General features: G+C 38.1%; 1 protein-coding gene across 3 annotated transcripts; it reads left to right on the forward strand.

Moving 5' to 3' along the window:
- Nucleotides 1-27,862, forward strand: nsmfb (NMDA receptor synaptonuclear signaling and neuronal migration factor b). Of its 3 annotated transcripts, XM_037259432.1 has the most exons (16): nucleotides 1-354; nucleotides 9,871-9,932; nucleotides 10,297-11,040; nucleotides 12,509-12,581; nucleotides 13,151-13,156; nucleotides 14,610-14,678; nucleotides 19,199-19,251; nucleotides 20,116-20,205; nucleotides 20,742-20,869; nucleotides 20,978-21,061; nucleotides 22,367-22,400; nucleotides 22,622-22,692; nucleotides 23,173-23,252; nucleotides 23,622-23,724; nucleotides 26,524-26,599; nucleotides 27,718-27,862. In XM_037259432.1, the coding sequence occupies exons 1-16, from the start codon at nucleotides 245-247 to the stop codon at nucleotides 27,813-27,815; spliced, it is 1,881 nt and encodes a 626-aa protein (XP_037115327.1). In that variant the 5' UTR covers nucleotides 1-244; the 3' UTR covers nucleotides 27,816-27,862. The 3 variants fall into 3 exon arrangements, with proteins under 3 accessions (XP_037115327.1, XP_037115330.1, XP_037115328.1); XM_037259435.1 differs by lacking the exon at nucleotides 14,610-14,678; XM_037259433.1 differs by lacking the exon at nucleotides 13,151-13,156.
- The last annotated feature ends 26 nt before the right edge of the window (nucleotides 27,863-27,888 follow it).

Raw genomic sequence — 27,888 nt, forward strand, 5'->3', positions numbered from 1 at the left:
TGCACGTGCGCACGAGATGGGCGGGTTGCTCTTCCATATATGGTTGGCACTTCCTTTCCGGACGGTGTAGAGATGAGCATCACGTCTCGCCCGCGCCACGGCTCCTTTCCCAGTTCACAGCACAACAGCTTCATTAGCTTCAATATGAAAATGCAAAACTGTGACTTATAGGGCTTTCATTTCTTCTTCTTCTCATCTTCTTCTTTCTTTAATTTGGGTAATTTCTTTCGTCGATCATTGTGGAATGGTCCGCGCTTTCTCCTCTGGTCGTGTTTACTTCAGCATGGGAACTGCGGCGTCCAAAAGGAAAAATCTTAGGAGTGATGCGATATCATCCGTGGCCGCAAAAGTTCGGTGAGTACTACCTAGAAAGAAAATAAAGCTGTACAAAATGTGAACTGCAGGAGAACCGTGCGACTCAGTGGGAGCTTAAAGTGATGCTTGGAATAGTATAACACCGTGTTTGTGACTTGGGAAATAAGTATTGTTTAGAAAAATTAAATAATTCGATTTGGATAAGCTACATTAAATTTGGAATATTGTACCTTTTACAGGGCAAAGAGGCTATACAAAAGTTACTATAAAGAAACCATCCCAAAAGCTTACCCAAAAAGTACAAAGTTAACAAATTATATTTGCTGTCATGTAAAATAACATGCAAAAGTTTTGATTTGTTTCTGTTGACTGTCAAACGCAAGAAGAATCCAGCTGGTCACAGTGGATCTGCACTAATTGTAATAACATTTTACTTTAACTTGATGCAGACTGCAACCAAAGGTCATTGTGTCAGATCGATGTATTCTCAGTTTAAGAAGCTGTCTCTAATGTTGTTTGATTTGTGAACCCGTTAACAGCCTTAAATAAATACATAAATAAACAAACAAACATCTGATCTGTCATGTTTGATGCTTGTATTCCTTTGAATTCAGTTAATTTTTAGTCCGTTCACCAACTTGGCCAATCAGGCAAACAAATGTACTCAAAGGAAAAGACAATATTCACTGTTCGGCTGTCTACTCTGTGTTTTTCCTGTATGTAGCAATTTAATACTGTATAATTTTGCTGTGCTGTGAAATATAAATTTGCTGTGAATGGCAGTAGAAAAGCTAGATTTTTTTTATATTCTTTGCTTAACCATGTAAGGCATGTGAGAACAGCTTCTTTTTTACAATGCCGACCTGAAGGCAATTTCTAGTTCAGGACAGCGGAGTCACAATTGAGCCACATCCACCCAATCACACAACCTTGTGAATTTGAATTGCATAATACTATTTTAGCATTTTATATAAATTGCGTTCACTCAATGGTGATCTCAAACTTTTTTGTTCTGTCTTTTTTTTTAAAACAGCGTTGAGAAGGTCCTCTCACCCCCCCCAGCAGTACACATTTTATTTATATACTCTCCAAATTCTGCAAACTACATTTAAAAGAATATCTGAGTTCAAAGTTTTAAAAACTTGTTTTTGTTCACCCAAGTTATCTGAGTATTTCAATTTACTTTCCTCTTATTAGGTAGTTTTTTCAGGCAACACGGTGTATGATCCTATGCTTCAGCTTTCCCATGTGGAGTTTGCATATTCTTCCTGGGCTTGCATTCGTTCTCTCCGACCACTCTCTCTCATGGTCAGCTGGGACAAACTGCAGCACAGTGAGGATAAGCAGTACAGAAGATGGATGGATGGATGGATGGATGGATGGATGGATGGATGGACGGACGGACGGATAGAGGGACAGAGGGAGGAGGGACAGAGGGAGGGAGGGAGTTTGTCCCACATTACTGGACCACATACAGTCCCACAGTAGGAGATTGGCAAAGTCAAACATATGTGGTAAAGTGGTTAAGAATCCTACATATGTCCTTTCCATATTTACATAGGACATACGTAGTACCCTTTAAGTAAGGCACCAAATAATCTCAATATGCTCCCCTTGTTTTAAAATTTCATGACCCATTGAAAAGAAAGAAGAACAAATTGTTTTTGATACATACATATATGCATATGGGCATTTCCCAAAACTTAACTCATGCACATGTAATAGTTTTGAATATGGACATACACATTTATCACATTTACATAAATATTTCCAGTTTGTGATTTTACACCTAGATTAGCCATTAGTATAGATTAGTACGTAATTTTGGCACTATAGACAATGGCACTTTTTAATTTACTTATGTTGCCACTGTTGGAATATATCTCCATAGTAAATCAAGGACTTTATATACGTACTTCCAGGAAGGGTCGAATATTAGTTGTGACATAATGGGCATGGAAGGATTAAACTAATGACAATGTATTGGAAAACGGACTGATTTGCATGACATTGTATCCTTTGCATAAAGTTTCATTGTAATGCTTATTGGACGATGTCTTGATACTCGCCTTGTGCACTGTAAGGATTATGTCAAGAATGGAGTTAAAGGTTAATCTATATGGTATTAATAGAGTTTTGCCTTGGCAGTCATGAAAGCAATGTTCTAGGCTTATAAAGAACTTCTTGAAACAAGAGTTTTATTTTAATGAGTGCATTTGACAAGACATTTTGTCAATTATTGCCCCCCACCCAAAAAAACAGTTCACCAACAGAAAAAAAAAGTGTGCTCTTTATTGTACGAATGTCTTCTGTATACTTAATGGAAAAGAAATCTGTATTCCTTCTCATACTTGATCTGGCCTATTCAACAATCATTTGAAAGTCATTGTATTGATAGCTGTATTAAGATCATTTGGATTTCATGTATTTTGGAGACTACTGATATTAGTTTTGAAATGTAAAAAAAAAAAGTTAAATGTGCATGATCTGTTAAATACAGTATGTAATTGGTTAGGTTTGACTGTGTGGTTTAGCCATCCCCATTTGAAACACTTGGCCACCTGCATGAGTGGCTGTCTAACCTAATTTCTGTATTTTATAAATTGGATGACTTGTTTTGCTTCTGCGTCTTTTGATGGAACCACTTACAGCCTTTTAGGAGAAGGGTGTACTGCCATTACCCAATGTAGTGCCTTTGTTGTTGCTGGTTTGTAGCGGAACAAGAGCCATAAGGTTCAAGTGATGCAATTTTGCTTTTTGCCAACATGGGTCATGTCAGCGTAAAGAACAGAAAATTTGTGATAAGAACGGATATCAGTTGACAACAAATTAAACAGACTTTATGGAACCTGTTAATGTGAGCTTCATATCACATCAATTAAATATGCTGATCAAGGATGTCTATCTTAACAAGAAACTTACATATGGACCACTAACTAAGCAAAAGTATTGACAGAGGTATTTGTGTACTACTAATACAGCAATATACCGTAATTTTCGGACTATAAGTCGCACCGGAGTATAAGTCGCACCAGCCATAAAATGCCCAAAAAAGTGAAAAAAAACCATATATATGTATATAAATCGCTCCTGAGTATAAGTCGCCCCCCCACCCAAACTATGAAAAAAAACCGCGACTTATAGTCCGAAAATTACGGTATGTAGGTCACTTGAAAATACAGGGACTTTTGAATTAACACTGAAACTGGTGTGTTGATTGAAGACTTGTTGGCTCATGTTTGCACGATGGTTAACATATTAAACCATGGTGAGGATCACGTTGTTCAATAGCATCAATGTATGTATCCGAGGCCAGTCCATTTCCAAAGACTTGAGGTAAGTGGTATAAAAATAAATGTGAGAAAATTGGATCAGTGGTGCACTGGTTAGCACGTCTGCCTCAGGTTGCAGAGGTTGTGGGTTTGATTCCAGCTCCGGCCTTTCTGTGTGGATTTTGAATGTTCTCCCTGTGCCTGCAAGGGTTTCTTCCGGGTACTCCGGTTTCCTCCCACATTACAAAAACATGCATGGTTAGTGAGTTGGGTACTCTGAATTAGGGCTGCAGCTATTGAATATTTTAGTAATCGAGTATTGTACCGAATATTCCATCGATTAATCAAATAATCGGATACAACGTAATTTTTCTTAGTTAAAAAGCAATTATAAATATACAAGAGAAAATAAAACGTCACTTAATAATGAACAATCAATTGGTTTTCCTTATTTAGAAAATCAACATTTTTATTTATACATTTCGTGCAAAGAAGAAAATCATATTTTCTACATTAGGAATTGCTCTTGAGATGTGATTATGAGAGTGAATGGTTGTTTGTCTATATGTGCCCTGCATTTGACTGGCAACCAGTTCAGGGTGTCCCCCACCTACTGTCCGAAGTCAGTTGGGATAGGCTCCACCACACCCTTGACCCTCGTGAGGACAAGTGGTTCAGAAAATGCATGGATGGATGAATTGAGGAGATGCTGAGTGACACATTTGCTTATGACTAAGAGCGCAGGAAGGAAGTGACGTGCCACTGCAGTCTACAACAGGTCACTCGATGGGCCAAGTTTGAAATGCTTGGGCATTGACTTGACATTTGTGTGTGTGCGCGCGCGTGTGTGTGTGTGTGTGTGTGTGTGTGTGTGTGTGTGTGTGTGTGTGTGTGTGTGTGTGTCTGCGTGTAACAAAAGGTTGAAAATTTAGAATTTAAGACAAATTGCTCTTGAAATGAATTTGAATTGGTTGGAAACTGTGTAAATCCAGACTAAAATATCATCGGCTTGCATCAACTAAAAGTCATAAAAGTAAACACATTTCTGACTAAAATAAGATGTGCAGGGTTTTAATAGACTAAAATTGACTAGACTAAAAAGACTATGACTTTCACACAAAGTCTAGACTACTGTATTTTCTGGATTATAAATCGCTCCGGAGTACAAGTCGCACCAGCCATAAAAAGCATAATAAAGAAGGAAAAGACATATATAAGTTGCATTGGAGTATAAGTCGCATTTTTGGGGGAAATTTATTTGATAAAATCCAACACCAAGAGCAAACATGTCATCCTTAAAGGCAATTTAAAATAAAAATAGAATCGAGGCAACAACAGGCGGAATAATTGTACGGTATGCTCCCATTACATGACACATAAACAACGAACTGAAAACATGCCTGGTATCTTAACATAACATAATAAGAGTTACATATTCGGATAACTATAACATAAATAACATGCTAACAAGTTTTCCAAACCATCCGTGTCACTCCAAATCACTAAATCCAATGAAATGTTCATCTTCTGTGTCACTTTCAAACAACTCCGCTAACTCCGGAGGTAGAAATTGCGGCGCTTCCTCTTCTATGTCGCCATTTTTGTTAAGCCCTTCTCAGTTGTTTCTATATGTTACCGCCAATGTTGAAATTATATAATTACAAGCCCCGAGCGCCCTCTTGCGGTTTATTGTGAAAATAACATGTGAAATGAAATAATAATGTGTTAATAATTTAACACATAAGTCGCTAAATATAAGTCGCACCGCCGGCCAAACTATGAAACAAAACTGCGACTTATAGTCCGGAAAATATACTAAATTAAAATAGCATTTTTTGTCATACATCTGTTTGGGAAGTGCGTGCTTCTGAGTCTCGAGTAGTTGCTCATTCCAGCATTTAAGTTGCTTAACCCTGATATGCAGTATGATTGTATGAAATGCATAACCACTCCCCCAACCACAAAAGCATCTCACAAAGGCACACAACTATTCACCAAAGCAGAAATCCCTCTCCCTTCTCTCAAACCATTAAGGCGCCTATAGTGTATGCCCCTCCAGCTCTGTGACACTGCTCATTAATGTGTCCCACTGGGAGGCATCTATACGGTACATAATTCACTGTATATATTTACTAGTTCTTCTCCTCCACAATCATGTGGGGAAGTAATCATATATATCTCATGTGAGCATCTCCCAAGCACAAATATCATGCACTGTCTGGATCATTGTCTTCTTCTATATAGACTCTCGACTTGTTTAATACAAATTCCTTGCTTATTTTTCCCATCATCCCACTTCCCGCTCTGTGCTTACTTTCTATTTTTGGTCTTAAAGACGCTTGTCACCGTATTTCTTGTGCTCTCTCCTCCCCCTCCTTCACGTCACATGGCTGAAAACATGAAGTAGGAAAAAAATCCAAAAGCACATGGCAGAGCTGCTGATAGTGCAACTGCACTCAGCCATAGCTAAATCAGACACAGTCAGACGCTTTCATTTTACTAGTATGTCTACAGTCCTGTATTTTATGCTTTTTATATGTGCCACTTATCAAGTACTAAGTGCTAAAAAGGGAAACTCACAGCTTTGTGATTCAGTTGTACCAGTTTGAGCGATGACAATAAGCTTGTGGTTCAAACAGAGTTCACCAATCTATTTTTTATGACTTAGTTTATATGATAGAATTTAACTGTATTCTGAGATAGTTTATATAATAGAATTTAACTGTATTCTGAGATAAACTATGATCTAATGTGTTATTTAGATCTAACCACTAAGCATTTAGACAAACTGTGAACAATACGAGTTGTTTTCTATACATCCTATATGTCAATTTAAAATGTTTTTAAAAATATATATAAATACAAAAATATTTTGTACTTTTTGGATGCAGTTCACTTTCAACATGTGAAACTATCTACCAATATTAGTGACATTAGTGACAGGCTCGGCAGGAACCCATAAAGTCAAGTACGCTACATGGTGACTTTGAACATTGCACTGCTTTGTCCTCCCCGAACTAGGCTGTGAGCATGTTGACATCACTCTCTTCCGAGTGTAACATATGGATTTTTTGTAAGTGCTCCAAGTCATGCAGATAGATTAAGCATGATTGCATTTTCTTCCTTGTGCCCTACCTCCTTCTCCCCTCGATTCATCCAGAGTCTTCACGGGAAATTCCGCCACTGCACGTGCAGCCTCATATTTAATTACTTAGAGTGTCATAGCGAGCAGGCATATCGGCTGCAGCATCGACATAGCTATTCCATTTGACTGAGGCTCCAGGAGATTTATGTTTGGGTTTGTAGACAGCTTGCTGCACAGTGCATGTGTAACCTATTTATTTTTACTTGTGCTGCTCAATACAACTGTGTAAGAATATACACTACCGTTCAAAAGTTTGGGGTCACAAAATTGTTTGGGTGACCCCAAACTTTTGAACGGTAGTGTAAATATTATTATAATAAAATATTATGAATTAAATATTATAAATGATATCTTATATTTGTATAAGATTATAAAAAATCTATGAATATAAGTATACATATATATTATAAGATTTTTTACACAGAAGATTATATATATAATCTATAAATAATTATCTAAATAAATATATACACTACCGTTCAAAAGTTTGGGGTCACCCAAACAATTTTGTGACCCCAAACCTTTGAACGGTAGTGTACCTATTGGATTAGTGTAGTCAGTCGAACTAATCCCGTGATAGTGTACAAATGTGTGTGGCCGTTACCATTTGCAGGATGTACCCTTAAGTGTCAGTGCTGTATGTAGGTCAACTGAACAATCAAGATAAAATTATTTTTGAAGTGAATTTTTCTGAATTGTAAATTGATTTCAAGATATACAGTACTTCATTTGATGAGCAACAACATACTGCAGTTCAGATAAAAGGGGAATATATAAATTACAGTATTGACAACATTATTAAATTCTTAGTAAAGTAAATGTTTGGTAAATAAAAATGGCAAGTGGTTTGTCTTGGAGACATGTTTCATTATACTGAAGCACCCTAATTACTATGCAGATTGCAAAGCCATAAAAGCCATCATAAAGAGAATTGACCCATAAGGGGGATGTTGCTATGCTTTAAAATTTCATGATCTATTTCAGTTCAGGGGTCACAGGACAAAATGGAATATCATAAATCGAACAGAACCATGCATAGCAGTGGCTTTGTGGTAGTATTCCGCGTTATCAACTGTGCTCATCTCTCTCACCTTTTCAGCATGTGTGTGTGTTAGTACCCTTTTCTTCATGTTTTGAGGACACAGATTGGCATCCTGTTGGCTGACGCAGACGAAAAGTCACGTTTGTACTCGGGGTGCAACGGTACAGATAATCCACAGTACGGTCCATCGCTAGGTTTGCGCGCCACGGTTTTTGTTACATCTTTTTGCGCACAGAGAAAACACTTTTTCTATCAAAATATTGCTTTATTTTGCTTTTAAGCAGCGTTTTTTTAATTCTGGAATTGATTCATTAATAATGATTTTGACATTTTCAAATGAAAATGCAAAATTAGCATCTTTAACTAAACTATACTATATACTATATAGACTATAAGGGGCACCGGACTATAAGGCGCACCTTCAATGAATGGCCCATTTTAAAACTTTGTCATTATATAAGGCGCACCATTAATGCATGATGTCAGATTTTTAATCCAAATCAAATCATTCTCCATTTTATCTTTTTTATTTCAACTTCAGACGCAACAAATTACTTTATAATCATAAAATAATGATCAATAGTCTTTTTGATTCATGATTCATAGTCTTCAGCGGGCCACTTATGATTGATTTCATGACACAATGCTTCGGGCCAGTTTAAATTTAGGAATTTGGTCCATATGTAAGGCGCACCGGACTACAAGGCGCACTGTCGACTTTTGAGAAAATGTTAGGTTTTTAGGTGCGCCTTATAGTCCGGTAAATACGGTAATAAGATTAATTATCATTATTATTATATTATCAAAAGATACTGGATACAAGCAGCCAAAATGAGTGGGATACGGCAGAGAGGACTCGCATCATACAGGTCGTTGCTGTTGCAGCGCATAGATTTACATATTGCTGCAGCGCAAGCTATCTTAGCGCCTAGCAGTAACATTGCCAAGCAGCCACGAAAGATAAGACTTGTGTGAGAATGAACGACAATGTTACGTTGATGCAACACTTTGTTTTTTAACCAGTTTGGTGCGGGACCATGCAAATGATTGGTGAGTGTGGAGTACACGAACCTTTTAGAAAAGAATCACAGCTTTGAGGTTTTGGAAATCACTGAGAATGTGATTTCGGTCCCAATACAATAAATCGTTCAGCCCTGGGTGGTGGACACTATTTATATCATCACTACACCAACATATTAGACTGTCTTACACATGCAAATTATCGTATTTGTGGCTATTTGCTCTCATTTGCATATTTTGCAAATGCATAATCCATGCTGCAGGAACCACAGGAATGCATAGTGGTATATCCTGAGTGTATGTATTCAAGATTCAAGAATTTTTATTGGCCATGTTTGAGCGTGCCTAACAAGGAATTTGACTTCGGTACATCTCAGCCTCTGTTCAACATTTAGGTGACTAACAACGCTGAGGACATGTGCGAAAATTGACAAATATTCTCAAACATCCCCTGATCTTAAACTCCCAGGAGGGCAAGGAAAAACTCAAAACTCCTACTAGGGGAAATGAGAAACCTTGAGAAGAGACCACAGATGGGAGGATCCCTCTTCTAGGATGACCAGGCTGCAATGGCCGCGTATATATATATACTATATATATATGGATGGATACGTATATCATTGAGTGTTTCAGGTCTTGCGACATCAGACACTGGCACCTGAACGTGGGTGATCAGGGCCCGACTTGTGTCCCAGTACTAACCCATGGGTCTGCACAGCCTATCTCTGGTTTACTGTGAGCTTCACTCACGGATTTAATTACCCTCTGCTTGTTTCTCCCTGTAATGGTCAATTGGCCAAGGATTGTGTAGAGACAAAGTCCTGCATGTCAACTTTCATTGGCTTCCTCAATCCACTCTTCTCATTGCACCGTAAATTCCAGCATAATCAGGGGTTTTGAACCCTGTCTGGCTACAATGATATTGTTGAAATTTGCTAGGAGTCCCTCATCTGTTTCCCCAGGTCAACCTTCAAGCTGAAGGGGATTCCCTTCTTTAGAGTGTGATGGTGTTAAAAAAAAGTAAACTTGGGTTTTGACAGATAATGTTATGTTCTCTACTTATTGTGTCTTAACAGCGCAGCCAGAGCGTTTGGAGAATACGTGTCCAATCCCAATTCAGAACACCGCAACAGAGCAGGTAGGTGAGGTCATTTGACCATGTTGCTTCACCTGACTGACATAAATTAACAGATTTTGTTTTACCACTTTGGATGGTCACTTCTACTTTAAAATGTGACCATTTGTGCAACTTTTAAGACTTCTCATCCAACATCATTGACCTAATTTTACCGATTACTAAATCTTGTATTTGGAAGGTTGAAATCTGTTATATTGTATAACATATTCCATATCGTCTTCCATGTTGAGTTTGTAGTCAGGACAGTAAAATCCCATTCTTCAGTTGTTCTTTGTAGTTAACAGTATAATTTGAACTTTATGTTTATAGTCTCAACTTATATGCAATCACATTCACTGACTTTCCTGTTTCATGTTGTCTGTAGATCAGCTGTTATCTGACACCATCCCTGGCCATAGCTGTGACTCTCCAGACATCAGTCACTTGCAGAACAACAATCTGCCACTTCAGAGCCACTCTTTGCCAATAGCTAAATCAAGCAAGACTGGTCAGTCCAATTGTAGTGCCCAGATACAAGCCCAACCTCAGTCCTACCCAGTCAAAGCTCACGGACCTTCTAAACGTAGACTCTCTGCTGAGCGGAGCCTCTCCACAGAGAACCCACCAAGCACCAAAGACTCAGAGGGTTGTGTGACAGTGAAGCCAGCTAGGGTGTACACAATCACAAAAGAGGTAGTGATGACTCTGGGCCGAGGCAGTGAGGAAAGCCTGGAATTGGAGGTGCTGAAGAGCAGCAAGGAAGATCCACTTTCCCACACGCAATGCCACAACTCGGCTTGCACTGACCAGCGATCATCTGCCCGTGGTAGCCATTACCGTAGTAGTCATCACCGCAGTAACCATTGCCATGCCCACCAGAATCAGGGAGGCCCTTTGTCATCATCTCAATCACTGCAGAGCTCTGACAGTGCGAGTAACATCCGAGACTGGGGCTTGAGGAAAGGAGGTTCAAAAGATGACAGCACTCCAGATTGTGTGACCTGTATTCGTGCCCCATGTCAAAGACAGCGCTCCCTGGACCTGGATACCTCACCACGGAATGGGAGGAAGCACCTTAAGAAACTAGAGAGGATGTACAGTGAGGATAGAACATCTACTGATGACAAGGGTAATGCATCTTTACAGTCATGATTGCTCAAAAATGATAGTCATCCATCCATCCAGCCATTTTCAACACTACTTATTCTGTTTGTTATCACGGGGAACCTGATACCTGTCCGAGTTGACTTAGGACCAGAAGCGCAGATGCAGGGTTCCAGACTAAAAATTTTTACTGGAGCACCTGACTTAAAGATTTCAGAGCACTGGAAGAAAATTTAGGGGTGCACATTCTAAATTGACTTGCAAAGTTAATATTCAGATTCGCATTTTCACTGTATTACTTATAAATACTTGCAGAAACTAATTTTTTTTTCAATTCACATTTTGTTGTACAAGTTTTGACACAACAAACCCTGAATTATGCAGCTTAAATACTAAAGACACAGTACTTTGTGACTGACTGGTGATGGATGGATGGATGGATGGATGGATGGATGGATGGATGGATGGATGGATGGATGGATGGATGGATGGATGGATGGATGGATGGATGGATGGATGGAGGTAGTATTACATTTTCACAACAGCATATCACAATATAGGTAACTTGCTTCAAATGTGTCCTTGGCAAAGGTAATTATTGGAATGTTATACAGTAATCTCTCGCTATATCGCGGTTCATTTATCGCGTCTTCAGTACATTGCGGAATTATTCCCAAATAAAAATATTTAAAAAAATTCTAAATTGGCACGAAAGTTGCCCGCACGCCAGCAGAAGGCAGGGATTGCCCACTCACTTGCAGTTGGTACACTTGTACTGTTATGAAAAAAAGTTGTTATAATAATAAGAGTTCTAAAAACACATTTACAGTATTGTACCTTGTTATAAAAAACATTCTTATCATAATAAGAGTTCTAAAAACATATTTACAGTATTTACACTTGCACCTTGTTATAAAAAAGTATATATATTAATAAAAGATTATATTATAATAATATTATTATAATAATAAAAGATAATAATAAAACATATTTACAGTATGTATACTTTAGCTACAGCTACATATGTTACACACACACACACACACACGCACCCCCCACACACACACGTATCATATTTATATTTATATTATTTATACATTATTTTGTGTATGTCATTTCTACTATTAATATAGTATTTACATGCTTGAAACTATTTGTTAATGTTCTAATGATAACATGTGCACTTATATGGTTTCATATACATTTATTGATACACCAAAAATTTATGTATGTTAAAAATGAGAGGGTGACATGGATTTTCACCTGTCGCGGGTGGTCTTGGAACCAATTATCGGCGATAAACGAGGGATTACTGTATTATATATCGTAACCAATACAGAAAAAAATGCTTAATTCGTTTAAGAGCCTTATGCACTTCAGTGAAACTTATTTTGACTGTTCTACATTCTATTTTTTTGTGATGACAGAAGATAATTCCTATAGCCGGTTCCCAAAAGAAAACATGTTGAGCTTCCTATTTTTTGTGATTACAGAAGATAATTCCAATAGCTGGTTCCCAAAAGAAAACATGTTGAGCTTTCAGACAGCAACTACCACCATGCAAGCGTAAGTACAACATTTCTACATTTCTTCTCCTTAAAGGTGTGCAATTCTCTATCAAGTTCTGGTCAGGTCTGGCGGTAAATAAAACCAGTTTCCAGATCATAATTAAATCCACGTTCTGTACTGTTCCATCGTCATAGTATATTTCAAAAATATAATCGATTATGTAACAATTTGTGTTAGTGAGCACTTTTTCTTCGTCAAGATGATCCATTCACGGGTTTGCCCTATCTAGATGCTGTTTAAACAAAATGATTATTGCCTGAGGCTGCCCACAATAAAATTCCCCAATAAATTCTGCAGTTTTAAAGGATTGATTTTTTTTGTATCCTGTTATTGACATAATGATTACCCACATAATTTGGGTAATTTGAACCTTTGGTATCCTATATGACAGCTCAGGTATGCACTGCAAAAACCACTCCTGTTCTCCACCATACGTGACCTCCCCTATGAGCTGTTATGTGATGCAATTCAACCGATGCCTATTTATGATTTGGCTGGCCATGCTGCTAACTTATCTTCTATCTTGTCTTCTTTCTCTGTGGCGGCATTCCAAATCACGACTGTAGAATATCGTGAGTAATTTCTTCACCCACCCACACTCTTCATATTTGGCTTCTTTTTTGTTTCTCGTCAAGTCAAGCAACACCTTGAACCTTTTTCTGCATGTTTTCCACATTCACCCCGTTATTCAATTTATTGTGCCCTCAATAACCACATTTACTGGACTGAGTATTACCAACTTGGTCGAAGGTGCATGAATGGCACATAAAGCAACAAACTAAACCAATTTTTTTTTTATTCTCTCTTTACAATACAAATCAAGAAATACCCCAGTGATGCTAATAGACGACCTAGTTTAGTATATACTCAGTCCTACAGTATGACGCATGAAATGTAATGGTCAGCGCATCTTTTTGCTTATTTGAAAGAAAACATTGTCACCTTCAGTAAATCATTACTGCATGTGATGGATACAACATTGTAAAATAGGATTGGGGGATGTTTCATACGCAAATAGAAGATGAAAAACCCAACGTGATTAATCTTGAAACTATTCCAGTAATAATATGGTGCCAATTTTCTAATCAGGCTGGGCAGTGATAATGTTCACTGTACAGACATTCATTTCTTGTCCTAGGTTGGTGGCTATGAACATTCAAAACCTAACTGCAGGATATGACTTGATATTTGACGCACATTATGTCAGAGCCATTGTTTTCCCCTTTAGAATAGAATGCCAGGGCTCATTGACTAAGTTCAACAGTCATTGAAATGGTTAGGGTTAATCAAGTCTTAAATTAACTCAGACTCCATCAGTCTACTGCAGGGATGTCAAACTCATTTGTGTCGCGGGCTGCATTGTAGTCATAGTTTCCCTTGGAGGGCCATTATGACTGTCAACGCCTAATATTATATACAGTAAAAGCTACACAACAAACTGATGAATAACTAGTTTTGAAAGACTGGTAAAAACTGTTCAAATAGTTTATAAAGATGCATGGTAATAAAAATTCCTAGCAATATCTCTTTTTAAAAAGTGAAGACAATTTGTACATTTTGTAATGACACAAAGTCGATGCAAAATTTGTCTTTGCGGGCCACATAAAATGATGTGGCGGGCCGTATTTGGCCCCCGGGCCTTGAGTTTGACACTTATGGTCTACTGTCAAATACTCATAAGCAGTCCCCTTGGTATTAAACTTTTGATAAGGCACATTTGAAAATTCTTAATTACATTGTGTGTGCGTGTGCGTGTTTGTGTGCACACGTGTGTTTTCATGCTGTATCCTGCAGTAACCTGTGCCAATCCATGAATAACTCTAAATACTTCATTTACCTTGACTGAACCTAAAACCACTCATTTTGCTCTTAAAAGCGTTCTTCAATCTTTGCTCATAATTTAACCCCTTAAACTCACTGATATGGGTCAGGTCACTAATATGGGTCAGATCACATCAAAACCAAATTTGCCCTACCAAACCCTTCTCCCCCTCGCACCAGCTTAACACTTTGACATTCTGGCAGGGCTTTCCGGGGCATTGCTGAGAAAAAGAGACGGAAAAGAGAGCAGGATGCAGCCACCGTGATCGAGAGGTACCATGTCCTGGCTTTCCTGTCCTGTCCTGTCTAAAGCTAAACCGTCCGTTAATAGCAACCCTGTCGCACAGCAACAAAATCATCAGATTGCCTATGAAATATTAATTTCCTCTATCCTTGAAGGAACACGTTGATTTTCCATGCTGCTTTAATGTATACCACCTGTCACATCAGGTTTAAAGAGAAAAAATATTTATCATAATTTCCAAAATGTAAGATGCACCTAAATATAAGTCGCACCAGCTAAAATTAAGGGAAAATCCCGTTTTGTTCATGTATAAAACGCAATTATGAAAAATCCATAGATAAACCACACTAAACTATAAACCACAGGGTTCAAAGCTTGTGTTTATAATCTATGCTTGTTTTATTAAGTTTTCCCCACATTAGTTTAAACAGTAGATGAAAACATAAATATAACAGGAGCACATTTTCCTTTTTTTTAACACATAACATAACTGATTCAGTGCTGCAATTTTCACTCAATGTACTCTACACATTTGCCCTCTAGTTGAGTAGCTACCCATCTATTGCTCACCAAGATTCATTTCAAAATACTATTAAAAGAAAAAAAGCCTGGAAGTTCTTAAAATTGATATGTGATGAGCTGCAGCAGTCTTGGAAGACCTGACCTAAAGAATGGAAATGCATAATGTAGTGTGACTTTCTTTTCACAGCTCCCTCAAACATACTGGATCAGATATCAGAAGCAATGTATATATATTTGAGCATTAATACTTAACAATTAAGGACCCAACAAAAGTTGTGAGGCAAAAATTACTGACATGAATCATGCTCAAACACTGAGTTGAACCTTTCAGATTCAGCCACCATATTTACATCGATATCAAAACTAAGAAGGTATTTACTTTGCCATGGAGAACTAATTGCAGGAACTAGTTCACATTTGTCGCTGGTATTATACTGACTATAATCACTAAGGATTAATTGTGTTGCTGGAATTTTCATCAAATGTGTATCAAGGAGTAGCAACAAAATATGTGTAGTTTGTGGCATCACAACAGTTGTTTGTCTTTGGAGCTCAAGAGTTAGACTGGAATTCACACACAAGGTAGTCCCGGTGAATCTTTGCATATGTATGATTCAATGTCTGCAAAACATAATAATAGGGGTGTAACGATTCATCGATACACATCGATTAATCGATATAATGCTCTACGATTTGTTGGCATCGATGCTAAACGTAAACATCGATCTATATCGCCCGTTTTTGACCTCAGACATTAGACGCGACTTTATTTTGAAATCCAGTTCATTGTTGCTTGCTTCCTCTTTCCGGGAGCAGTGCGCGGCGTGTTGTGTTGTGAGCAGAGCAGGCACGTGAAAGGGGAGCCGACAACTACGCGGCTCCTGGGCTGGTGCTATGGCTAGTGTCCAAGAAGACGAGGAAATTATAGGAATTTGATAAAGTTCAGTGTTAAAATAAGCACTTTGTATACTACAATACTCTTGTAATTTCCTAAATAAAGAGTTTGCAGTACCTTGTTGATTTTGCGTATGAATTGTTATAAATCAGGATATTGTTCTATATCGATCGTAGAGCACTATATCGTGATGTATCGTGAATGAATCACAGCAGGCTTTAAGATATCGGCAAATATCGTATCGAGGTTCTTTGTATCGATATGATATCGTATCGTGACAAAACCCGCGATTTACACCCCTACATAATAATAATAATAATAATAATAATAATAATAATTATCATCATCATTATCATCATCATAAGGATGGAATAGATGTATTTTCAGTGTGAAAGCATGAAAAGAGTATTTTAAGGTAGGGTTGCATTGCACAATAGCACATTAATGGAAATCTGATAAAGCAGAATCGCTCTATGTATGACATAATTGTATTTGAAAATTATAAATGGGCTGCTTTTATTTATTCCTGCTCTACCTTCAGGGTAGACAACTACCACTATGTCATTCATGTTGTAGTTTTTGTCTTTGTATACTACAAAATGGACATTTGAAGTCAAATAATCAAGACATGATTATTACCCACCCTGTGCCCGCGTGGGTTTTGCCCGGGCACTCCGGTTTCCTCCCACATCCCAAAAACATGCTTGGTAGGCATATTAAGCACTCCAAATTGCTCGTAGGTGTGACTGCGAGTGCGGATGGTTGTGTGCCTTGCGATTGGCTGGCAACCAGTTCAGGGTGTCCCCCCCGCCTACTGCCCGATGACTGCTGGGATAGGCTCCAACATGCCCGCGACCCGCGTGGGGAAAAGCGGCATAGAAAATGGATGGATGGATGAATGGATGGATGATTATTACCTCACTGTCCATAGCTGATGCAGCTATGGCCAGCTTTCCCATTTAAGGTTTGACCTTGACAACTGTGGCTAAAGTAACTCTGTATTTTCACTTAATGCATCCTGTTGGGGCAATGCCTGTCTGTGTATGAACAAAAAAAAGTTTGTTTGAGATTATATCGCATGTTTGTCAGGGAGTTCTGTTTCAACTTATTCAACCTGTCGAGAGAAAAAGAGTGCGCTTGTGTGTGTGTTTGTGTGTGTGTGTGTGTGTGTGTGTGTGTGTGTGTGTGTGTGTGTGTGTGTGTGTGTGTGTGTGTGCGTACGTGTGCGTACGAGTGCCTAGTCAGACTTCAAATTACTGTGTTTTTATCAGCGAGGTGCATCTCATTCAGCTTTACAAATTATATATGCGTGAATATAAAAGACTAGTTTTTTTTTGCAAAGGTCACAGTAGACACATTGGCATGAATTTGACTGCAGACTCATTGTGTGGGAGTGAAGTGATTTTAAAAGCTCTTGTCACTCAGTAAAAAGTGTTTGCTGACTGATAGATCTTCCTCTCCTCTGACTCATGCCTCTATTTTAGGCTTCACATTCACGCCTCCCGCAATCAGCACTGGCATGAAGTGCCTTTGACTATATAGCAGCACGTCTGTCTAAGAATGGAAAAAATATATTAAAATTTCATTTGGGTGGCAACATCAGGATGAGTTTAGCTTCAAAAGGTCTGGGTGAATTGTTTTTTTATGGTCATGCAATTGCATTTCGAACATTTTATTCATAATTAGCTTATGTTCGACTATCCATCAGTCTTTGTCCGTGCAAGACTGCAACCCTCACTGGAATGCATGTCATCACGTCTCACGAGTAGCAAGGATGTCAATATACAGCATGTGTACCATGGCTCGTTTTAATTTTCTCCATCTTTTAGAGCTTTGAAATTGTTATTACTCTGACTGATATGTGGTTATTGTCAGATGTCATCTCACTCTGAAAAGGACAATATTGGGATTTATTTAATGTTTCTGGCATTTGTGTAATGAACTACATCTTCTGAAAACCTACAGATGCAAATTTACTGAAAATGATTTCAGCAGTTGCAAAATCTCCCATTCATTTCCCAAATAGTAACTCAAACATACAGCGAAATGCCATGATTGAACATACACGTGTCATTGTTTAACTTGCACAACACTTAACAACCACTTTCAGCCAAGTCATGATGAATAAAAAAGCATTTTCAGGCTCTACATTGTTCCATTTATAAACCTCTTAAGGCAGAGTCTCTGGTCCATTTCTTTCTCCTCAAGTAGTTTTTATCTGGTTCAAGTATTGCCTTTGATGGAGGGGAAAAAATAAAAACACAGCATGGTTGCAATCAGATACAGTGATCCCTCGCTACTTCGCGTTTCGTTTATCGCGGCTTCACTACATCGCGGATTTTTTTTCCAAATTAAAAAACAATTTAAAAGTCAAAATAAAACTTCTAAATTGAGGAAACATGTATCTAACCTTTAGGACAATGTAGTATTGCTCCAAATGTTCGTTTACATTCCTTTAGAAGTCCGTTTTCGCGTTAGCACGATCGCGAATTAGCATCTTTCCGCTAACTCGTTAGCCTGCCCAGTACTTCTTGTTGTTGACCGTACTTCACGGATTTCACTTATCGCGGGTGGTTTTTGGAATCAATTATCCGCGATAAACGAGGGATTACTGTACTCCAGTGTGCAGGTGCACACCCAGTAAAGCACAAATAGAAAAACACCAAATTTCCACACACAAGCACACATACACGCACACACATACGCACACATACAGGGAGAATTTTTTGATTGGACCTTATTGTTGATTATAATCCCAACATTTGACTCTACTTGGACCATATGAGCATACATCTTGAGACTTACTGCATTCATTTAATAGAGTTTGATCTTGACTAGTCCTCTCCTGAATCTTAATTCATTACCACACTGAGATTTATTTTGGACAAATCTGTGTTTTTTAGTTTGTGTAAGTGTATTGGCTAGATGTTTCAGTACTTGTGGTGTAGTTGTGTGTGGTCTTCATTTACATTGTGGGTTGATCCATGCTACTATGTACACGATTGGCACTCACTTTTGTAGACCCAACAACAGTTGCATGGTGTGTTCATCTGCGTGTTCAAAAGATTTTACTGGACTTTTTTCACTGATATACTGACATCTGTTATGTTTTTCTGTTCCGAAACATGATAGAAACTTCCGCAAACATCTTAGGATGGTGGGAAGCCGAAGGATGAAGGTCCAGAGTAAGTGGATATGTGTCAAATATTATATGTAATTTAGATTATGTACAGTTTTATATTTTTGGAGTAAAGGGATTCAGCCCAACTGCGAATAGCTAATTTCCGCCAATCGTTGACACCCCCTTTTATTTTGCCTCCACTGAATATGGAAAATGTCAGCCTGGTATTTCAGTCATCTTAGTTTGGTTAGAAACATTTTTTAACATCGATTGAGGCCCAAGACAGCACAACTCTGTAGTTGTTGGCACGTCTGCATCACTGTCAATTCTCCATTTGAACAACTTTGTGTATATTTCGAATGCTGATGAATTTTCTCTTCCCAGATTCCAAATTTTTTTACATAGGTGCTTTATGTCCCTTTGTCTCTTGCAACATTATAATATTTTGTGCAACGAATTTCCCATCTGAGATAGAGATGGTATGGTAAAATGAAATACTATAATGAAACTTGATCTGTGAGAGACCAAGTACAATACGTGTCAGTACTTGTCATAGATACAGCATGTGCTATTGCATCTATAACTTCCATGCTGTGATAACCTCGCAGTGGTCTCACAGTATCTTGGCAGCACTCCAGCACATAATTAACTTACCAAAGACTAAAGTCACGACCAAATATTCACTTTTTAACCAATAATGTGTTTTGTATTATCCTACTATTGTCACAGGCTTATAGCAGAAAATTAGATATAACAACATTAGCTGAAAACACTCAAGACAAATACCCATCAGGAACAATTTTGTTCCTCCTTGAATCACTGCAAAAGATTTTGCTGGATAGGACATCTGATTTCTTTAGGGCTCACTGTGCTGAGTGTAAAAGTACACGTGAGTTGTAAGTAACGGACTTTCTCTTGTAATCCTCAGCCTTTGCCGATCGCAGAGCCAAGAGCTTCAGCCGCTCATGGAGTGATCCCACCCCTGTCAAGCCTGACTCACTGCATGACTCCAGAGACAGTGAGTCAGCAAGCCTCTCCATCACTCTTGCCCGTGGACACACAAAGACAACACTTTTTCTATAATGCTTGCAAAGACACGAAGAATCTATTCAAATATTTCACAAGGACGATGAAAATGTGCTTACACAAACAAGATTGGGGCACTTACTTAAAATGCATATGCATGGAGATGGTAGAAAAACGAAGGCTGAAAATTCATGCAGCTCACTCGTAAGATCTTGTCAGTATAGTTTTAAATATCATGTCTAATAATAAACCCTGACAATCACCCGCTGAGAAACTATGCTATTATTTTCATAATTGCATTCACTGCTCGTTTGATCTTGTATTTCAATGTTTATTCCATCTGGTTCATTTGTATTGTAGATGCTTGCAACAGTCTTGCGTCATTAGGGAGGTTTTTTTGTGAGCTCCCGCCCCCATTATTCTTAAATAAAATGACAGGTGCAGCACTTTTAAATGGCGCACATACTCTTTAATCCCGTTTGTGTTCTCCTTTCATCTCACCCTTTTGTTCCTGTGTGTCTGAGCCAGGTGGTGATCTCCAGACCTCATCGGGGACCCTCAATGAAGGGTTGGATGAGGATGTTGACTGGGGGGATGAAAGAGAGATGGAGAGAGTTGCCTGTGAAGGAGATGACTTTGTCCCACCTAAAATCATTGTGAGGATCATAATTCATAATTGTGATTGTATGAATATGATTTGTATATAGTAATATAACATTACATTCTTATATGTCGCTCTCTGCATGTTTATTTGCCTCCCACAGCTGATATCCTCCAAGGTTCCAAAGGCTGAGTATGTTCCAAACATTATTCGTAGGGATGACCCTTCCATCATTCCAATTCTTTATGTGAGTACAACTTAGTAAAAGTGTGACAGACCCGCCTTTAAGTCAGTGTGCTTCAAGTTTATATTTCAGACTTCAATGGTTCTACCATATTTTCTGGACTATAAGGCGCACCTAAAAACCTAAAATTTTCTCAAAAGCCAACAGTGCGCCTTATAGGCTGGTGCGCCTTACATATGGACCAAATTCCTAAATTTAAACTGGCCCGAAGCATAGTGTCATGAAATCAATCATAAGTGGCCCGCTGAAGACTATGAATCATGAATCAAAAAGACTATGGATCATTATTTTGTGATTATAAAGTAATTCGTTGCATCTGAAGTTGAAATAAAAAAGATAAAATGGAGAATGATTTGATTTGGATTAAAAATCTGACATGATGCATTAATGGTGCGCCTTATAGTCCGGTGCGCCTTATATAAGGACAAAGTTTTAAAATGGGCCATTCATTGAAGGTGCGCCTTATAGTCCGGTGCGCCTTATAGTCCGGAAAATACGGTAAGTATTTTGAGCCTTGTGAAAACAAAAAAAAAATCATCCAACTTTATCATAGCGCCATACTTCATTTGTTAGTCCAAGCTAGACTTTACTGAAGCTGGCAATGATGCTCATTTCTTTCTAAGGGTATTTGTAGTAACGAGTACTGACGGGCAAACTGATAAAAAAAGTCAAAATATTAGACACAGCTTAATGCATGATGCCACAGGAAATTAGCCATTTTTGTCAATTATTTTGACAAAAATTTTAATAAAAATGTATTTTGTTCCTGTATCTATGTCAGTCAAATGATTTTCTACTCGATGCCAGAAGGTGCACAATTAACTAGTAAAATCACTTTTTGCGAATTGTTTTGCTAAGTGGTGCACCGTGATATTTTTTTCCAATGTGAAATGTGCCTTGGAAACTCATGGCATTATAGCATAGCAGTTCATAGCATTCTAACAAAGCTGTTGGGACTTGTGTGATTTAAATGATCTTTTATTTCCATGAATACATACATGTATTATTTATAATGCTGAGCGGGGGCAAATAGAGCATGAGCTTGTCATTATTCATTCATTTACAAAAGATACAATACAATGATGGATAAAGGATAGATCAATAAAGTCCATCTTCTTGGGGATTGGGATATAGGCCGAACGTTGATTTATTCAAAATGCTTTATTGCTAATTAATTCGTAACAGGCCACACACTCATTAAATTAAATATTGTTGTTATCGGTGGTGGCGTTTTATTAAAACGACATCTTTCATTGTACTTCTCTGCTCAATATGGTGAAACAATGCCTGCTCCTCTCCAATTTTCAGGACCACGAGCACGCTACATTTGACGACATCCTTGGTGAGTATGACGTCTTTTGCAGTTTTAGCACCAGGCACGATGCTGTATAAAGATGGGAAGGACAAGGTGCCATATTTCCACTTTTTGAGACACTGAAATGATTCATTAGTTGACATGATATTGTCAAGGGACAAACAACATATGTGTTTCATCATTTGAGTGATGAAAAGTAACACCTCTCTCTTTTGCTTTCTCTCTCTGATTCACACTATGACACTCAGAGGAGATCAAGAAGAAGCTGACTGCCTACAGAAAAGGCTGCAAAATTTGGAACATGCTCATTTTCTGCCAAGTGAGTGACAAGATGGGCAAGATTTTAGGAATGTTGTGACATTATTGGGTCATACGTGACATACAGTGTTGTTTACTTAGTCATCGTATTGTACCGGGCAGCCATGACAGATGATTTGTTCCACTATACATGTTATTTAGGTATAAATATACTGTTTTTTTTCAGGTTTCAGTTATCTTTGCACTGTCAAAAAGGTATCACTGTATATTTGCGTGATAATCTTAAAAGTACTGATGGTGTCATTTTGACACTTACTGTTAATGTTAAAAATAACTTTTTGGCTCCTGGTATTTATTAGCATAACGAGTTATAAAAAGCTCCATCTGAAGATATGCAGTCCTCTGTTTTGTGTTTGTTTGCCACTGTCAGACATTTTGCATGGTAGCAAAACAAAGAACATGTATATTCCATACCACTTTTTGTGTCGCAACAAAGATGATGATTGCCCTGTGTCATGACTTAAAATGAATCCTTCCCCAGGGAGGACCCGGTCATCTGTATCTACTGAAGAATAAAGTGGCAACCTTCGCCAAAGTAGAAAAAGAGGAGGATATGATCCAGTAAGCATTTGAGCATTTAGATATATTATATATAAATGTATACTACACATCATATTACATCCAAAAATAAATGTTCTATATATTTTAAATACACTTGACCTGAGTATTTTGCTTAAAGAAATATGTTAAAAATCTGAAAGAATAGGAAAATAAACAGTTAAATGTGTTTTGCATCAACGCAACATTAATACAATAATCTTTATTGCATCACTCATCATGCAATTGCATCAATCATAAAAACATTTGAGGCATTCACGATAAAAAAATGATTCAATTTTCCTCAGCCTTCTTTCAAGCTCTCTTTTCTGAATTGCCCCGCTGCTCTTGACCCCATTGTCGTTGATTTTGTATCCTCTCTTCTGCATGTAGGTTCTGGCGGCAGCTGGGCAAGCTGATGAGTAAGCTGAACCCTGAGCCCAACCTCATCCACATCATGGGGTGCTATGTTCTCGGCAGTGCAAATGGAGAAAAGGTAATCAGTTTTTGTGTCGTGACTAAGACTTGAGATTCCACACGCACTTTTGAACATAAAAAAAGTGCTGCAAATGTGTGCATGCACAGAGTGTGCTGAGAGTGCTAATACACACATGCTATGTAAATGCCATTATGCTGTGAACAGCAGTGTGACAATTATCGGGCAAGCTGTTGGTTTCAGCTCTATAGCCCAGAAGCTTACTTAAGAAAATTATTTATTTGTTTTTTGTTTGTTTGCTTGTTCGTTTGTTTGTTTATTTTAGGAATTGTACAGTGTGTGTGTCATTTGTGACCAATGACCTTTTAATGTCTTGGCTGCCTAGTTACTGTTCTTATCCTGCTGTCAGGCTCCCACGTGCAGGGGAGTACTATGAGGAAGCGCTCTCGCACACATACACTACACTTTGAAATGACAAGAAAACAGACTCCTTGACGCCCACCCATTTCAAGGACTTTGTGACCTTTCTTGCAATTATGTGCTCCCTACACTTATTTACACACTCCCCCAGATAACGCAGAAAAGGAAGCAGAGCAGGCAAACAAGCAGGAAACAAGCAGGCGTATCGCTTCACAGCGAATCAGGCAAACTGGGAAAAGAACAGAGTGCAGGGTTTTTATAAGTGAGTTAAGCCTGGAGCGGGTAAGGTGTGGCTGAGAGAAATGTGCGTCACAGAGGGGTGCTGACCATGGTGCTGAAAGAACAGTGAGAGGAGCGCGTTGAAGAAAAATAGCTGACTTGGTGCTGATCACACAAATGCGTGACAACATATTTTTGCTCCTCTTATTTATTGTGTTTTTTGTTTATTTATTATTTATTCACCACTCTTATTTATTCATTGTTTGTGCCTTCTTCTTTTTATTTTTTTGTGTTGTTTACTTGTATGTGTATTGTGTACTATGTCTTGTCACCGTGGGATAGTGGGAACGTTATTTCGATTTCTTTGTGTGTCTTGGCATGTGAAGAAATTGACAATAAAGCAGACTTTGACTTTGACTTTTGACATATAGAAATTCCGTACATGGTAAAAGAGCCCAGAAGGAGCAGGCTGAAGCTTATAGACGCTTACCTTACCACACATCGTGCACTACAGCACGGGTGTCTCAACTTGTTCCATCAAGAACCGCATATTAACATGAAAAACAAAAATATCACATGCAGTAAAAATAAAAATAAGTTTTCATCATCCATGCAGTACAGCTGTCAGTTGTTCATTCTCAAAATATAAGTTGCAAAGACTCCTGGAGCTAAATATCTTTAGTTTATTTACTACTACTACTACATACACTACCATTCAAAAGTTTGGGGTCACAAAATTGTTTGGGTGACCCCAAACTTTTGAACGGTAGTGTATATATTTATTTAGATAATTATTTATAGATTATATATATAATCTTCTGTGTAAAAAATCTTATAATATATATGTATACTTATATTCATAGATTTTTTATAATCTTATACAAATATAAGATGTAATTTATAATATTTAATTCATAATATGTTATTATAATAATATTTACACTACCGTTCAAAGGTTTGGGGTCACCCAAACAATTTTGTGACCCCAAACTTTTGAACGGTAGTGTACATTATAGTTTTTTTTTAATGAATGTATATTAGCAGCACTATTTAAGTCATTATCTAGCTTGCTAGATGTGTGACCGACGGGCTGTGAGTGGGAGTGATCGTGTCGGGGGAGAGAAGCTCCACAGCTGCCTCTGCTCATTGGGGAAAGAAATCGCAAAATGACAACACTTCTTGTTTCTAACAAAGACAAAGTTGCTGCGGATTGTTGTGACAAATTTAATGATGTATTTGTTAAAATGTGCTCAACATTTGTCCTCAGGAATGAAGTTGTTTGCATTTCAAGGTGGCCCAAGGAGAAGCTCATGAAAAGAAATGTGGACGTAACTTTTCTTTCCTTGAGGCGTTCACCTTCACTAAATGACACATTGATGTTTCAATTGTTTATAGCAGCATCTTCCAGGAAGGTGACAGTCTGGGATAAAAACGAGGAATATTAATGCATTCCTCACTTGGCTGCCTAATGTCTGTGTAGCATCGTTATGGCAGCTCAAGATAATCTATTGTCTTGGAAGAAAACAGTTACTCACCTGCATGGACATCCATCATCATGCTTTTTGTTTTGTTGACTATAACTAGCTGCAAGACGTTAATTTGAAAATTATTTATTTATGTTCCAGAATGAATACGTAATGTTAGCACTGTCATAATTGATAAATCGAGTCGCTGCCGCCTGTGCGTGCTCCTGCAAGCTCAGCTGGGTCGACTCTATTAATAGCGTGAGCTGTCTTCAGATGACGCAGCTTATAACCACGCAATCAGCTTGTCACGTTTTGGGTGGAAGGGTTAGTGTGGTAGTAGGCAGTTAATAGGTGGACACAAGCACAGAAAAGCAGACAAGGAATGCTGGAAAAAAGTGATCAAATTATGAATCTTCCAAAATACAACGTTAGACACGTGACATTGGTCTATATATATATTTACTTTCAGTTACTTCATTTTCACTGCATGAACTCGTGTCATATTTGAAAAAGGTGACTTTTGACAAATAAAGGGCAGCACTGTATGTAGTGTAGGTTAAGCAATCGGGCTTTCTATTGATGACATATCACTAAATGTCATGACGAAGCATAGATCAATGACCTTTACAACGACAGTTCATGCTGCTTGAGGACCACCAAAGTGTTGCTGAGCCTCTTCTATCACAGCCATCCCTGCATAATCACTTTGTTTTTATTTAAAAAGATCTTCTCCATCTGTCCTCTCTTCTTGCAGTTGATTCAGACTTTGAAGAGGCTGATGAGACCATCCTCTGTTGAATTCAAGTCCCCTCTGGAACTGTCAGCACAGGGTGAGATCATTTTACACCACCACGCGACCAGTTTGTAAACTGCACAGCCGTTTATTGCACTATTTTTATCTCTGTTTCGGAATAACTGCATTTTTTTTCTCTGTTTCGGAATAACTATAATACTTGTGGTTTGTCAGTTGTCACATCCCTGTGTCGATGTTTGTGTCCATAGTGCCTTAATTTCCTTTTTTTTACATTCCTGAACTTAAATACTTTTAAGATCACTCTTGCCTTGCTTTCTTGTCATTGGGTCCTCAACCCTGCCAGACTTTAACAAGAGCAAACTATTTGCATCCTAGACAAGCAATGAAGCAGTCAAATATCCATCAAATGCCCGTTTCAAAATAAATACAGACAGTATTGATTTGTCTCACAATTCCAACTGGTGGATTTTCATCACTGTCATTAGTCAGTGTCAGGAAGCCTTTCTATTGATGAAGAAAGTGCATTAGGGAGTATGAGTAGCATGAACTCTGGTGTGCCACTTTCACGTCTCTCATCTATCTGTCATTTTTCACAGCTATTGATGCTCTGCTAATTATTCTCTCAATAAAAATGTCATTATCTCAGGATTTCTCTTTCCTCTTTTAAATCCTATTTCGGGAGTGTCAAAGTGTACAAAGCGCCATATTGTGTATAATACGTTATTTTTCACTTGTGTACTTGAGCACTGACAAGTTTACTTTAAATGTTTCCATTTCTGTATTCTTTTCTGTGAACTGTCAACACTCAGCGTGTGTGTTGTGTTGCCTTTCTGCGCCACTCATCAGTCATCCTTTATTTTCCCATGATTGAGAGGTGAGACTCACAGCTTCATCAATAGACCTGAATGTTTGTTTTGATTAACCAAAACAACAAACAATGAATGTTCATCTGTGTTTTCTGAAGAATATTTTAGGTTTGGAAAGTTTTTTTTTGTGGAACCCCTGAGATTACCGCCCATTACCTCTCCCAAGGAAAACAAATAATCGTCGGACCTGAATAATAAAATTAACCATAATCTTATATTTAACTTGTTAATGCTATACCTTACTTTGCAAGTGCGACTCGACCGTGATGGAGTCGGCTTCTCCAAAAGTTTTCTAATTGGCATGTTTTGATTTTTCTTTTCTCTCTAGGTAAAGAGATGATTGAGATGTACTTTAACTTCCGCTTGTTTCGCCTGTGGAAAAGCCGCCAGCACTCGAAAATGTTGGACTACGACGACCTGCTGTGATGATGAAGCTCCATTTTCTGGCTTGTTGGTCAGTTGTCTCATACCTGAGCCTATGTGCTGTGACGGAGGCTGT

This window comes from Syngnathus acus, chromosome 9 (assembly GCF_901709675.1).
Source record: "Syngnathus acus chromosome 9, fSynAcu1.2, whole genome shotgun sequence".
NCBI lineage: Eukaryota > Metazoa > Chordata > Actinopteri > Syngnathiformes > Syngnathidae > Syngnathus > Syngnathus acus.

Excerpts from the sequence above, each read along its gene's own strand:
- nsmfb (XM_037259432.1), top strand. The coding sequence starts at position 245 with ATGGTCCGCGCTTTCTCCTCTGGTCGTGTTTACTTCAGCATGGGAACT. Across the intron at positions 20,870-20,977 it reads TTGTCCCACCTAAAATCATT|CTGATATCCTCCAAGGTTCC; the intron begins GTGAGGATCATA and ends TGCCTCCCACAG. Across the intron at positions 22,401-22,621 it reads TACATTTGACGACATCCTTG|AGGAGATCAAGAAGAAGCTG; the intron begins GTGAGTATGACG and ends TATGACACTCAG.